This window comes from Cupressus sempervirens, chromosome 8 (genome assembly GCF_028749045.1).
Source record: "Cupressus sempervirens isolate cs-2001-9-10 chromosome 8, ASM2874904v1, whole genome shotgun sequence".
NCBI classification, from domain to species: domain Eukaryota; kingdom Viridiplantae; phylum Streptophyta; class Pinopsida; order Cupressales; family Cupressaceae; genus Cupressus; species Cupressus sempervirens.
In genome coordinates this window covers 179355507-179370396 of record NC_143125.1, presented here as the reverse complement: position 1 = coordinate 179370396, position 14890 = coordinate 179355507, and the positions used below count along the sequence as shown (strand labels likewise).

Here is a 14890-nt window from a genome sequence, read left to right as displayed (position 1 = left end):
AGAAACTCCTTCTTGGATGATTTTCCCTTATTGTTGGAGTTGTCTTGTGGTGAGGACGTTAAGTGTTCTTTCTCTTGTTGTGTATTTTGTTGCAATGATTTTTGCTTCTTGTCAGACCCTTTTCCTTGATTCCCTTTACTAGCCACCAATGCTTTGGACTTGGAAGACTTGAGAATCCCCATGCTCATCAAATTTGATTGTTCTACCATCAACATCTATGTGAAGGAATCAAATGAAGGCATGGTGTAGGAAGAACCTAAGGTCAACTTATGAGTGTTGAAGCTCGAAAAAATAATGCATACTCTAGAGGAAGTTTTCTAATGAAATTATAGATCAATTTTTCATCCTCTATGGTAATTCCACAATCCTTAACCATTGACCCTAGCTCATGTGCCTCGGTGATATAGTCTTGAATAGTATCAAACTCCTTTGGATCTAATGACATGATATTATCATCAAGTTCAAAACCCCTAGCTTTGTCTACTTTTGCATACAAGCTAGCAAACTTATCCCATGCTTCCTTTACTGTTTTACAATTATCAATATGGAAGATGAGATCTTCATGTAAATACTTCCTCAAAGTACCAATAGCAACCTTATTGTTATAATTCCATTAATTTAGTTTATCAAGATCAAATGGTGCAACCATGGTTCCATCAACATAATCAATTAAAACTTTTTCCATCATTTTACTCCATACTCTAATTTTCCATATAGCATAATTATGTGGAGTTAAAGTGGAAACCTAGGAGAACCCATGATGCAAAATAAAAGAACACAAGAGAAAGAGAAGTGCAAACACTCAAGACACACCCCCCCTTTTCACTCAATCAAAGATCCCCCGAAACAAATGATTTTGGCACTTTATATTTAGTGCGTGTACAACTACCACTTGTCAAAATGAACGAAAGTGGACTTCTGATTTTGATGGTTACAACAACAAATATGAAGCTATATCAGACTCAACAAGATAAGACATAAGATCTCCCAAGGATCTAAATTAATTGCAAGTGCCAAAATAGGCAAAAAATGACCAAATTCTAAAAGTACTATGTCTACTCAAAATTACTCCAATCTGATACCAGATCTAGAAAGTAGACAGAAAATCATGCACTTTAAAAAAAAAAAGCACCTAAATATGTGTGCAGATGAGCCTGAACAAAGCCTTTGAAGTAGCAAAAATTGGGATTTACGATTTTCAAAAATATTCAGGAATAGGGATTGCAAACAACCTGCAGCAATGTGTAGACCACGAAATTCTACCCCAAAACAAAAAAAATTGCTCAAAAAAAGTTGTCCATATGAGAGAGATCGTTGTTTGAAAATCACCTCTGTAACTATTTTTCCTGCATCACCACCGTCACACCTCCAAAAATCAAATGACTCTAGATTTCACCTCAGATGTCGAATTTTGATGAAACAAAAGTCAATTTAAAGGTTTTTTGACCTTCTGAATGTGATGCCAATATCTAATTTGCACCAGCAAGCTCCAATCTTGACCTGCAAAAAAAATTCTCTCCAATGACCATGCAATGAAACTTCTATGACTCTGATACCATGTAAGAATTTGGTATAGCTCTGATACCATGTAAGAACTTGCCTAAGGCAAGAATGAAATTCCAAGATCTGGAAGTTTAAGAGATAGCACGAGAGAGACAATATAAAATCAAATGAGAATGAATTAATCAGATAATTGGATGAATACATCATAGAAGTGCCTTGTATATAAAGGCAACTGATATGACTAGGAGTCAGCAAAGAGATAAGCATACCAAATAAGCACATGTCCACCAAGAGTGGATTATCCTCCATTGTGCATGAATGTACAAACAACAATGCGAGGATAAGAATGTAAAGGTGTATCTCATAAAGATATGTAGTAGACAACATGTGCTCAATTGGAGTGCAAACTACTGTGTTGTCAACATGACAACTCATATGAATATGCAAACTCCTAGGTGTCCACATGACAACTAATATGAATATGCATTAACCTAAGTAAACTTAAATAAAGTGTAAATAGTAAATACTTATTTACACCAACAAATACAAATGTATTACAATTCAACCATACAAAGTCTTTTTCTGAAGTGATCTATCTTCACGAGAGAGAGAGGTTTGGCAAAAATATTTGTTGTCTAATTTGTAGTGCAAATGTATTCTAACTTGAATAGTTTTCTTGTCTACCATGTCTCTTACATAATGGTAAGGAATTTCAGTATGCTTGGACCTGTCATTAAAAACTGGATTCACAGAAAGCTTGGGTGGAACTCTAATTATCACAGTGAATAATAGTGAGATTCATGGGTTGACCAAATAATCCCACAATTAACTTTCTAAGCCAAACTGCTTCCCGAGAGGCCATTGTCGCTGCAATGTATTCAAGTTCTGTGGAACTCTGTACTATTGATGCCTGCGTTTTGCATATCCATGATATCATCGCTGAGCCTAAACTAAAACAGAATCCTAAAGTGCTTTTCCTATTAGTAACACTTCCAGCCCAATCTAAGTCTCTGAACCCATGTAAGTCCAAGTCAACTTTCTCATACTTGAGCCCAAGGTTAAGAGTGCCTTGTAAATATCTCATAATGTGTTTGACTGCAACTAGGTGAATCTCTTTTGACTCGCACATAAACTGACTTAAGGCATCAACAACATAGCAAATATCAAGTCTTGTATTTACCAAGCGCATAAGAGACCCAATCATTTGTCTGTAAAGAGTAGAATTTATGAAGGATGATTCTGCTACTACTTCCTTAAGTTTGTGTAGATTAGTCTCCATTTGAGAAGACATAGGTTTGCACTTCCACATTCCAAAAGTCTTCAAGATGTCTAATGTATACTTTCCTTGATTAAGTATGATATTGTCAGTGTTGTGCCACACTTCTAGTCCTAAGAATTAAGGAAGGAGTCCTAAATCTTTCATATCAAGTTCTTTGATTAGATCTTTCTTGCATTGATCTATAAGATGATCATCACTTGTTATTGGTAAATCATCAACATATAGTATCAAAATTATCATATCATTTTTATCCTTTTTATAAAAGAGATTTGGATTAGCTTCATTCTTAAAGAATCCTAAATTGGTGAGATATGTATCAATTCTTTCATACCATGATCTGAGAGCCTATTTAAGCCCATAGAGAGCTTTCCTGAGTTTGCAAACAAAGATTTTAGGATTATGAGTTTCAAATCATTCAGGTCGTTCTAAATATACCTCTCTTGTAATCTTTCCATTTAGAAATGTTGTTTTCACATCCATCTGATGTACTTTCCATCCTTTTGATGCTGCAATAGCTAGGACTACTCTTACAAAGGTGTATCTAGCAATTGGAGCAAAGGTTTCTTCATAATCAATTCCCTCCTTCTAAGAGAATCCTCTAGCTACAAATCTGGCTTTAAATTTTTCATTGCTACCGTTAGCAGCATGCTTGATTTTAAATATCCACTTAGAAGAAACAACAGATTTTCCATTCAGAAATGTTGTTTTCACATCCATCTAATGTACTTTCCATCCCTTCGATGCTACAATAGCTAGGACTACACATACAAAGGTGTATCTAGCAATTGGAGCAAAAGTTTCTTCATAATCAATTCCCTCATTCTGAGAGAATCTTCTGGCTACGAATCTGGCTTCAAATTTTTCAATGCTATCGTCAACGGCATGCTTGATTTTAAATATCCACTTAGAAGAAACAACTGATTTTCCCTCAGGCCATGGAACAATTTCTCAAACATCATTCTTAATAATGGATTGGTATTCTTTCGTCATAGCACCCTTCCAAGTTGTATGTTTAATAGCATCTGAAACATTGGTTGGTTCTCATTTAGATAAATCACTCATGTTTGTTGCATAGCTAGGAAATCTTTTGGGTCTTTTGCTTTCTTTGAAGGTTCCAGATGGTGCAGCAAAGTCTTGTGCTTCCTCTAAAGTCTTAATAGCCCAAAGTGGTCTTTTCTTAGGATTTTGAGTTTCCTCAAGATTAAGATTTTGAATTTCACCTTCAATTTCTTCAATGTTCTCCCTTTGATACTCATTCATGATTTTCTTTAGAACTAGGTATATGAGTAGGATCCTTAGATCTTAGGGCTCTTTTGAATGCTAAATCTTCAAATATTGCATCCGTACTAAGTTTAATGTTTTTCCAACCAAGTATGTAAACTCTATATGCTTTAGATGTTTCACTATACCCAACAAAAATATCTTTCCTCCTAGAGGGTTCTAACTTCGTTTTCTTTTCTTTTGGAACATGTATGTATATTGGGCACCCAAATATCCTAAGATGACTTATATTTGATTTAACCTTAGAAAAGACTTCTTCAGGAGTTTTATCTCTAAGGTGGGAGTGAGGACTTCTGTTTTGAATATAGACAGCAGTATATGAGGCTTTTGCCCAAAGATAATATTCTAAATTTTGATCAAATATCATAGCTCTTGTTGCTTCTATCATTATTCTATTCTTCCTTTCTGCTAGCCCGTTTTGCTATCAGTTATAAGGAACAATATACTCCCTCTTAATCCCTGCTTCTTTACAAAAATCTTTAAACAAATCTGAAGTATATTCCCCTCCATTATCAATCCTAAGAGTTTATATTTTGTGTCCTGCTAGGTTTTCAATTAAGGATTTGAATTCTTTAAATCTCTTAAGGATTACTTCTAATTCTTTACATTTTAAGAAGTCTATCCACTTTCCTAGAAAAATCATCTATAAAAAGTATATAGTACAAGAATCCTCCAAGAGAAGGAATAGACATAGGTCCACATAAATCTGAGTGGACTAATTCTAAAACATTGTTAGTTTTTCTTGTACTATCTTCAAATGGACTTATGGCGTTCTGACCTAGAGCGCATCCTTTGCATATGCTTGAATGATCTTTATTTGAGTTAGCTAAACCAGTAACCATCTTTTCCATAGTCGATAATGCTTTGAAGTTTAGATCATAGTTACGTGAATCGGAATCGTATCGGAATCGGCACGGCCGAATCAAATCGTGAATCGGGGGTGAATTGCCAGTGAATCGGCAAATTTGAAAAAACCCTTTAAATGTAAAGATTTTAACAATTTAAGACTTATTTCATGCACCCTTTATTGAATATAACTTAAAAACACTATAATATCATCAAATAGAATCTAACATACATAAACATGAAACATAAAATCCATCACATACGTAACTATTTTATCATTATGTACTAAAATGTAAATTGTATGCTAGCTGAAGTAAATAAAAATCAAATGATCATAATGATTCAAATCATAGAATCAGTAAAATGAAATCATGAAGATCTATAAGACATCAAATCATAAATGTATGTATAAATCTAAGATGAAGATCCATGAAAGTTTGAAACATATGTCTATCAGTGATTCAGTATCACTATCAATATCTATACAGTGTAAACAAAATATAAAAACAAGGCTGCAACTCAAGCCTCATCATCCTCATCATCATCCTCTAGCTCTGCTGCAGCCTCAACCTCAGCCTCTGAGTATCCAGTTTGCCTATGAGAAAGGCGTGTAAGGTAGGTCATAGAGGACCGCCGAGCCATGTCCCCTACATGGGCAATGGGCTCATGAATAACGTCGCTAGGGCCTGCGTCTGTGCGTGCGTGTGTGCGTCTACCAAGGCCTGAACGTGCTCTAGCTGCCTCCTCTGCCCTGACCACAGCCTCAGCCTCTACATCCACCTGGTCAACCCACGTGCGGTCTTCCTCAGTGAAGACTGGGTCCACGGTCTCTGTGATTCACTCTGATTCTGGATAAATCTCCTCTAGAATGATCAGAGAGGAGTCAGCGCCCAAAATCTGTCTGATCCTAAGACGAAGGTTGTAATAAACAAAGACAAGATCATTCAACCTCTGCACTGTCAACCTGTTTCTCCTCTTCGAGTGGATGTGCTCGAACATGGACCAACTGCGCTCACATCCAGAAGCGCTGCTCGGCTGACTCAGAATGCGGATGGCAATTTTTTGAAGGTTTGGGGTTGTGGCCCCAAACATTTGCCACCATCTATCTAAAATAAGGAAAAAACAAAAACAATTAGTCTCATTTACAAATTACAACTCTAAAATTAATGCATTATATAATCAACTTTAAGTTTAGAATCTAGATTCATGAACATTGAATATATTATTTAATTTTTACCTGGCTGTAGTGTTGTCCGAGCATTTATGACCATCCTGCCAGAGAAAAGTGGCCCCTCCTTATTGTTGAACTGGTCTAGCTCAACAATCGCAGCAGCGCTATTTTCATCGCTACTCAATCTCTGAATCACTGTGTATAAGCCAGTGAGAACTTCCGCATCCGCCTTGAACTCAGGACGGAAACGAAATGTCAGATTTAGATAGTAAGTTGCTGCGTGGATGGGTCGATGGAGCTGATTCTGCCATCTCCTATCGATGATGTCCCAAATAGGGCCATACCTCTCCTACACTCCTGCATATTGGGCTCTGATGGCCTCCTTGGCCCTATCCATGCCCTCATAAATGTAGCCCATAGAGGGCTTCTCCCTATCAGCAATTCGTAGCAAAGCTACAAGGGGCTCAGTGACCTACATATAAAGTAAAACAAAAAATTAGTCAAAACTTAAATATAAAATAATATAACTTAAAGTAAAAGCAAAATACTAAATGTTAAATTGCAATAAATTTACCTTAAGGATTTCTCTAGCGGGTTTCCAAAAACCATCCTCATCAAATATGTAATCCGCCACATCTAACCCTACAGTGGTCATAGCATAGGAAGAGCAAATCCACTCCTGCCCAACAAACATGCTCCTCAATCCTTCCCTTGATGTCAACAAGGACTGCAAGGTGATGAAATTCGAGGCAAACCTCGTGATACCTGGGCGAGCTAACTCCTTGCCTTTTGTGTACTTCCTCATTGTGCTAAGGACAAATGCATGATTATAAATGAATTTGCATATGTTTTTTGCCCTTTCCACACATGACTTGACAAATTCAAGTTTGCCAATTTCCTCCAACGTGAGGTCAATGCAGTGTGCCGCACAAGGGGACCAAAATATGGTGGGGTGCCTCTCCATCAAAAAGTTTACCTACAACAATTTTAAGTCAATTAGAAACTCAAATTTCAAAATTCAAATAAATTTATTTTCAAAACTTGCAAAGTTAAAAGTTTACCTGCTGCAACATAATTTGTTGCATTATCCGTCACCACCTGGATCACATTTTGTTCTCCCACCTCTGCTATAACTTTCTCAATAGCCTCACATAAATATGTGGCATTTTTCACATGTGCAGAAGCATCAATGGATTTTATGAACATGGTATATCCTACAAGTAACAAAACAACGAATTATAATATTAAATGGATCATTAACGAATTAGCATTCAACAAATCAAAATTTACAATGTATGTAGGAAAGTAGAATGATCAATCACCTCCATAGGATACAAGAAAATTGAGGAGTGTTCTATTCCTTCTATCGGTCCAACCATCAGTCATGATGGTGCAACCCTTTGCAATCCATTCCTTTCGGTTCTCCTCGAGGTCAACCCTCATGTCCTCTGCCATCTCATCCAAGAGGTATCCGCTCAACTCAGTCTTAGTTGGGGCTTTAAACCCCGGACCACAAATAACAACCGCATCTATCATATTCTGCCAATAAGGAGCCCTGTCACAAATAAAAGTTTAGATGTCAAAGACTCAAATTATAAAACAAGTAGATATAATTAATGTTTTACTTTTACTTTTAATTTTAGCTTTAAAGAAAACAAAGAAAAAAGAATCAATTACCTGGCTGCAATAAATAGAATGTTGCAAAAGTACCAAAATTTGCATATCTCCTTTCTGGCAGCATTGTGAATCTCCTTGTTCAAACCCATGCCCTCAAGCGTGGGTTGGGAACCAGGAGTAGTGCGGGGCATAAAGTAACTATCCATTCTGTTCACTCTAGGTTGCAATAGGTTGGTGTGGGACTCTGTCTCAGTATGTGACACGACTAGCACTAGCACTAGCACGAGCAGAAGAACTAGGATAAAAAGGAGGCCTAGAAGAACCCTCTCCAACATAACCTACGGATGCGGAAGCTGATGCAGATGCAGATGTGGATGCGGCTGCGGATGCAGGAACATGGGAGCCAATACCCCTTAACCCTTCAACTTGCATTTTCCTATTTGCTTTGTCTTTTTCAATTTTTTCTAATGCCATTAAGCAAGTGCGTTTTGCCTCAAGAGTTTGGTGAGTGCAAACTGTAACATCATGTCCAGGTATAGCAGCAATGTGGAATTTCAATCTATACATACCCCCGGAAGTTATTTTTTCTTTACAAAACATGCATTTTGTTTGATATTTGGTTCTTCCAGGAAACTCTTCATTATATTTCCAACATTCATCTTTTTTACCCATTGGAATTTGCAAAAAATGAGAGCAAAAGCTGCTGCAATAAAAAAATTTATGTAAAATATCAAAGTCTGAAGCTAATAAAAATTAGAAAACAACAAACCCTAGCTTGCAACTTAGTAAAAATAAAGAACATTCAAGATTTACACTAAAATTCTTGAAAACTATAGAAATTTAACAAAAAACGCATAATACACTAAAAATTTAACAAAAAATGCATAATACACTAACATGCAAGAAAAAAATTAGCACTTACCTCTTGCAAATGAGTTGAGGAGTGTTGATATTGGCTCCTTAATGCTCCCAAAGCAAATTGATGGGCTCCTCAAATGGCCTGCTGATCTCTTTGGTGCTCCTCCTTCTTGCCGGTTGGAAACCTATGGCTTTTCTTTTCTCTTCTTCTCTCTCACTTTTCCTCTCTTCTACTCATGCTTCACAAATAGAAGGCCCTTTAGGGTTATAACAAAGAGAATAGGTCAAAAACAAAGTGAAAAAAACAAGTGATTTTTTTTAAAATTTCAACTTCCCTTTTTACATGCCACGGGCGATTCATAGCCAATTTTTTAAGGCGATTTTGGCGATTTTTACATGAATCGCCTGAATTGGCGATTCAGGCGATTCATGGCCCAGAAATCAGCGATACTAATTCACGATTCAAAAAAAATCTCGCAGGATGAATTTGGTCACGGAATCGCCGATTCAGGCGATTTTTGGGCGATTCTCGTTACTATGGTTTAGATGTCCTAGCCTTCTATGCCACATTTCGTTTATATCAGCAGCTTCATGAATTAAGGCTTGAATAGGTTCTATATTTAATTCATACAAGTATCCCTTTCTTTGACCAATCAACTTTGATTTCTTAAATGAAGAGTTCTTAGACCAGGCCATTACTTTACCGTCTATGAATGCAACTTTATGTCCATCATCTTCAAGTGTTGTAACAAAAATTAGATTCCTCTTGATTTCTGGTACATAGAGTACTCTTTTGAGATGAAGAAAAATACCCGACTTCAGTTGCAAGGACAGTTCCCAATTCCTTTAATAGAATGACTAGAATTATCACCTATGGTAACTTTGTCATTAACTTCTTATATTGAGTCTAGTACTTCTTTGTATCCTGTAATGTGTCAAGATGATCTAGTATCAATTACCCATGCTTTGCTTGATACTTCATTTGATAGCGTTGAATACAATACACGTTTCTCAAGATCATAGTTTTCCCCTTTCCTAGTAACGTTTGATTGATTCACTTGTTGCTTTGTATTCTCAGGGCAATTAGATTTAGTGTCCAAATTATTCACATTTGAAGCATTTTATTTTGGATAAATCTCTCCTAGGTTTGTCATTTCTTTGATTACCCTCCTTGAAGTGCTTCTTCTTACCTTTATAGGAATTAGTGTTGAGAACATGAAGTTCATCATCTTCAGTTCTTAATTTCCTTCCTTTCTCGAGTTGCCTAGATTCTTCTTGAAGGCAATCTCCTTTAAGTCTATTGAAGTCTGGAAGTTTGTCTCGAGCACTTACTCTTTGTGAGAATGTTTCCCATGAATCCGGTAACCCATCTATAGCCATAAGTGATAGCTCTTTGTCTTCAATTATGGTCCTTATACTTGCAAGTTCATCTCTTAGACTAGCCACCCTTAGAAAGTATGAATTCATTTAGTTGTCTTTTTAGTGCAAGGGTTCTAGTTGCATTGTTAACCTCATATGCATTTAATAATGCACTATCATATTAAATGTTGTCTAATGTCTCATTAGCATAGGTACTATTTCATTTTAAGTCCATCTAATATGATTTGCATGGCTTTCCTGTTTCCTTTAATCTACAAAGTTTTATGAGGATCAGCATCAAGTTGCTTGGATTTCTTATCAACAAACTGTATTAAATCATTGTCTTCAAGAGTCATCATAATTCTGAATTTTCAATAAACAAAGTGTTCTTTTCCATCAAACCTGTCTTCGGGTCTGATTGTGCTAGCCATTGAAGGTAAAAGGATGTTGCTAAATATTTTAAATCTGATTGTCAATTCGCAGAGCCTAGGTTTGACTACCAGAACTCGGATATCATGTAACTTTTCTGCAAATTCTGATCAACCAATACTAACATAATGCCTTTACTCTTGCTGAAGATGGTCTTTAAATATACCACACCATATATTAAGTATTCTTGCTATGATGTATAGTTCTGCAAATAAAATATTTATCTCTGTTATAAATTGAATAAGACAATAAATTCTAAAGGAGCAGACTTGTATTTGATGTGTGTCCTTTATCCACATTCTTACCTCTTATGTATAGAGCACCCAAGAGGCATGTCCTTAGAAAGGACATGACCCTTTCTAGGTCAGCCCTATATATTAACTAATAAGTATTTTGCCAAGATTGGCATCTCTAAGGATTTGCAATTAGTTTTTAATTACACTAAATATAACTATGCAATAAAACATTATTAAATGTTCCCAAGGAAGGCGCCGATCAGGTTGATGACTTAAAGTATTTAAGAGGCAAATCCAATTAAAGATCTTCATTCTTTACCAGATCTGTATGATCTGCAGATTCAGATCAGTATGATATCAGAGTTACCTCATATAAAATTAACAATGACCAGCAGACCATTATATTTATAACTCTGCATCAGCATTCTACCACCTCAACAAGATGTAGAGGCAGAACAATCCACTAAATGCAAGTCTCAACAACAAGCAAGTTGACAACAAAGGGAAGGCAAAGAAAGTTTGTAGCAATATTAAGAGTTTTGAACATGTTTTCTTGTTTATCTGCCTATTTATGTTATCTATTTAATTCCTTCCTGTCCCTTCATTTCTCTCAGTCTTTAGATTCTCATCAACGGAGGTAACAAAGTAGTATGCCTTCATGCAACCAATGAATAGGCAAAGACATTATCATAACTGGATTAATTCATTGCAGTCTGCGAGCAATCATTGTCGACAGCATGGAATTAAAAAGAATCTTGAGTGAATCCTTTACTGGTTTGTAAGTTGACTGAATACTTCAAAAGCCAACAAAAACTCAGAAAACACTTGGCAACTTTGAAAGTACTAAAAATTAAAATCTCCTAGAAAAAAATATTTATTTTGTAAGTTCAATTACAAAATGTATTAAATTGAAAATTGACATCTGGAAAGAGAAAACCCATGCTTTTATAGAAAAAGCAACATGTGCAAAACACAGTTTAAAGTTAAACAGTGTTTTACCTGCATCGACATTTTTTTGTCCCTATAAGAACACATAAGCTAAACTTGTGGAAACTAGCCCAGGAAAAAAAACAGACTACGGAGCATCTGCTACCCATTTTCGTGCAAGAATGGATGTTAGCAGAGCTCAGAAGTAGATCAGTTTAAAAATTGTTGATTGTGTTCCAATTATTGTAGTTGAGGAGACATGGCACTATGCAATACACACATGCTGTGGATAATGTTATTCATCCCTTCAGTGTTCACCTCTGTCCCCATGCATGCTACAAGCATGTTGTCAACGTCTCATCGAAGTGCCCCACTTATTCCTAGTTAAAGTGGCAATCCATTGCCATAAGATCCAAATATAATTTGGCTGTGTCTAGTAATGGAATTCATTTGGTGCAAAGAAGCATGTAAAAAATTGATTTAAAGTCAATTCTTCCTGAAACTTTCTTCTGACTTTTGGTTTCTCGAGGGCTAAAAACTTGTGTTGAACCTCATTATTTCATTTGCAACAAGACATTATTAAAAACTTATGATGTTATTTCTATAATTTTTTTACTTCATTCGCTTGTTGGAATTAACCTCATGTAGTTATACTATTAGTTGGTTTGTTGAATAGCTATGTTACCCCGATTTTTCAAGATGGGGGTTATGGGGAGTGGGAGAAAAGGGTTTCAGAGACATTTTCTTTTTGGACCACAGCAGGGGATGAATGTGTGTGTGTGCACGCATGCGTGGTTGTGTGTGTGTAGGTGCCTATGGGTGCCTGTGTGGGTGCGTGTGGGCGTGTGTGTGCATGTGTGGTTGCACATGCGTGCACGTGTGTGTGGGGGCATGTGTGGTTGTGTGTTGCACGTGTGTGTGGGGGCGCGCGTGTGTGTGTGGGTGTGTGGGCGTGTGTGGGTGTGTGTTTGCGTGCGCGCGTGTGTGTGTGAGTGTGTGAATTTTTAAATATATTCATGAATTTCAATAACATTGTCACATTCATCATAGCAACATAATTGAAAATTGTCTATTCCATTCATCAAGTCAGCATAGAAAATAGCATCAAATTGAATCATCATCTAAGAATACTAAAGTCTAAGAATAGGAATAGAGGATGACATCAAATGAATCAAATCAGAGAATCAATCTACTTCTGGGTATTAAACGAATCAATCTACCACAGCTGGGCAATGTGTTTAGACTTTAAAGCCCTTGCTTGTGGTTTTTGGAGAAGAATTGAATTTATTGTGCCAAATTGTTCCTAGACAGGTAGCAACCATCTTGTCTGGGCAGTAATCAGCTATAAAAGTGTATTTCAGAGTGCTTAATACTGCCATCAGAGTATTATCAAAGGTAGAAACGATCTGAGTATTCCTCAACCCAGTGGCAGTTACTACCAGATCTGCAATATGAATATCAAACAGAAGTCTAATTTACAATTATTTTTAGGTCTGATTTGTTGGACAGAAATTTGAATTTTCAGTCATAGTTGGATGCTAAGTTTGCAATGACTTCTAAAAAATAAAACTTTCAACCTATATTATGTTAAACATGACATATTTTATTATTTTAGTGACTTCCGACATGTGGGGCCTGCGAATGGGCAAAAAATTGCCATTTATTGATGTTTGTTTAAGTTAAGTTTTATTTTGAAATCGGAAAATTCAAACAATCCCTAGGACGGATGGGAAACGGCTATGCAATCCCAAAGACAGTCAACACCATATGGAAATGTGCTGACCACTTCCGAAGTTTCTGGGACACATTTCTGATTTTTCTGCCTGGGTGGAGATGACTTGGAAACATTTCCAGCCATCCCCAATCCCGGAAACCAAGACAGTTTCCAAAACCCAGGGCTTAGGGCCGGCAATGCATCCCCAGGTAACATAGCTGGATAGATTACGCATTCATGTGTACAGAAGAATGTTTAGGAGCACAGATTCCCACAACAAATGTAGGCATGAGTGCAAACATGCTAACTCTTGTGTAAGGATTCTATGGTATTAGAAATAAGCTACAGACAGTCATTGTGTTTACATTTTAGTTTGAAGCCTTAAAATTTAATCATATAAGCATTGAATTTGTCAGCAACGATTTTTTTGAAATTAAGTCCATGCTAATGTATCTTTCAATTCCATGGAATTTGTGGATCATTCATCAGACTTTGGCTGGCTGAAACAAAAACTTGCTGGTTTGGGAGGAAGACGAGGCTTAGTGTGAGGGTGGAGAAGGCATGGGCAGAAAGGTGCTGGAGAGAATAGCAATGTTCTAGATATTGCAAATCAGTTTACGCTTTAGGAAAATCCAAGATATTAACAGAATGATAATATTTTCTAAATTTGAAATGCATCCAATTATTCTGTTTTTAGTTGTCCTATAATCTATTAGATTTACATCCCAGAAGCATTTAGCAATTTATTACATTCATATCCAGAGAGTTAGAGAGCATAAATACAATTTATAAACAATCATAAACAGAACATCCCCTACATCAAATTACAGAAAAGTTGTTTATCTGGCCTTCAATCATATTTTATGTAGTCTCCATTATCTACCGAAAAATCATGAAATTATTATTTTTGTGAAATAAAGGGTAAACGAGCTCTAGAGAAAGCCCAAGTTGAAAGCTACCCATTACTATGCCAGGAACCCCAAAATCTAGGCCCGAACAGCTTTCACAGTCAACAAATAACTGAGGACCTCAGTACAAACAGAGACCAGAAATTAGTATGCAAATTAAGTTGCAGTCACAGAATGAGAGTGGAGAACCCAAGGTAATCAGCACGAAAAAGATGACAATATTTACAACCAGAAAGCTAAAAGGTAATAGTTGACTTAGTATACTTGTAAGTCATAGTTTCTAATAAAGAAGGTACAACATTTATTAAACAAGACTTGACCTAGTACACATATGCTCCCAATGTTCCTGCCTCCTAAAAGGTAAATTGTTTTTCTAGGATTTGAAATGATATGCTGGCACAATGTTAGTCACTTGCAGAATGAGAAAAAGAATAACACAAACCATAGAAGCATAAATAGTTTTGGGAATAAATCGGCAACTCGGAGGAGCAGGATTTCTTTTAAAATCGGGAAAAATCTGCAACAAATTGGGAAAAAAATGGATTTACACAAAATATGAAAATTGAAGAAAAACAGTCAAGAACTACCTTTTTTAAATTAAAGGACATTTCCATAGCATAGATGATAAAGGACTTATTTAATGATTCAAAGCACTTTCACACCCTCCTAATATATTTTGAACTTGGATGACTCAAAGTTTTAACAGTACAAATTTCAATCAAGCTATGATTTCAAGTAGCACCAAAATATGATGTAAGCTTT

At 36.2% G+C, this 14890-nt stretch overlaps 2 protein-coding genes across 2 annotated transcripts in view; both read right to left on the bottom strand.

The window, feature by feature from the left end:
• LOC149542147 (F-box family protein with WD40/YVTN repeat doamin) overlaps positions 1-14890 on the bottom strand; it is a 174236-nt gene that overhangs the window by 26332 nt on the left and 133014 nt on the right. The window lies entirely within an intron of this gene.
• On the bottom strand, positions 6317-13436 carry LOC149542149 (uncharacterized). The gene is made up of 4 exons (XM_089796508.1): positions 13262-13436; positions 12826-12950; positions 6655-7056; positions 6317-6552 (listed from the first exon to the last, which is right to left on the bottom strand). The coding sequence occupies exons 1-4, from the start codon at positions 13434-13436 to the stop codon at positions 6430-6432; spliced, it is 825 nt and encodes a 274-aa protein (XP_089652634.1). The 3' UTR covers positions 6317-6429.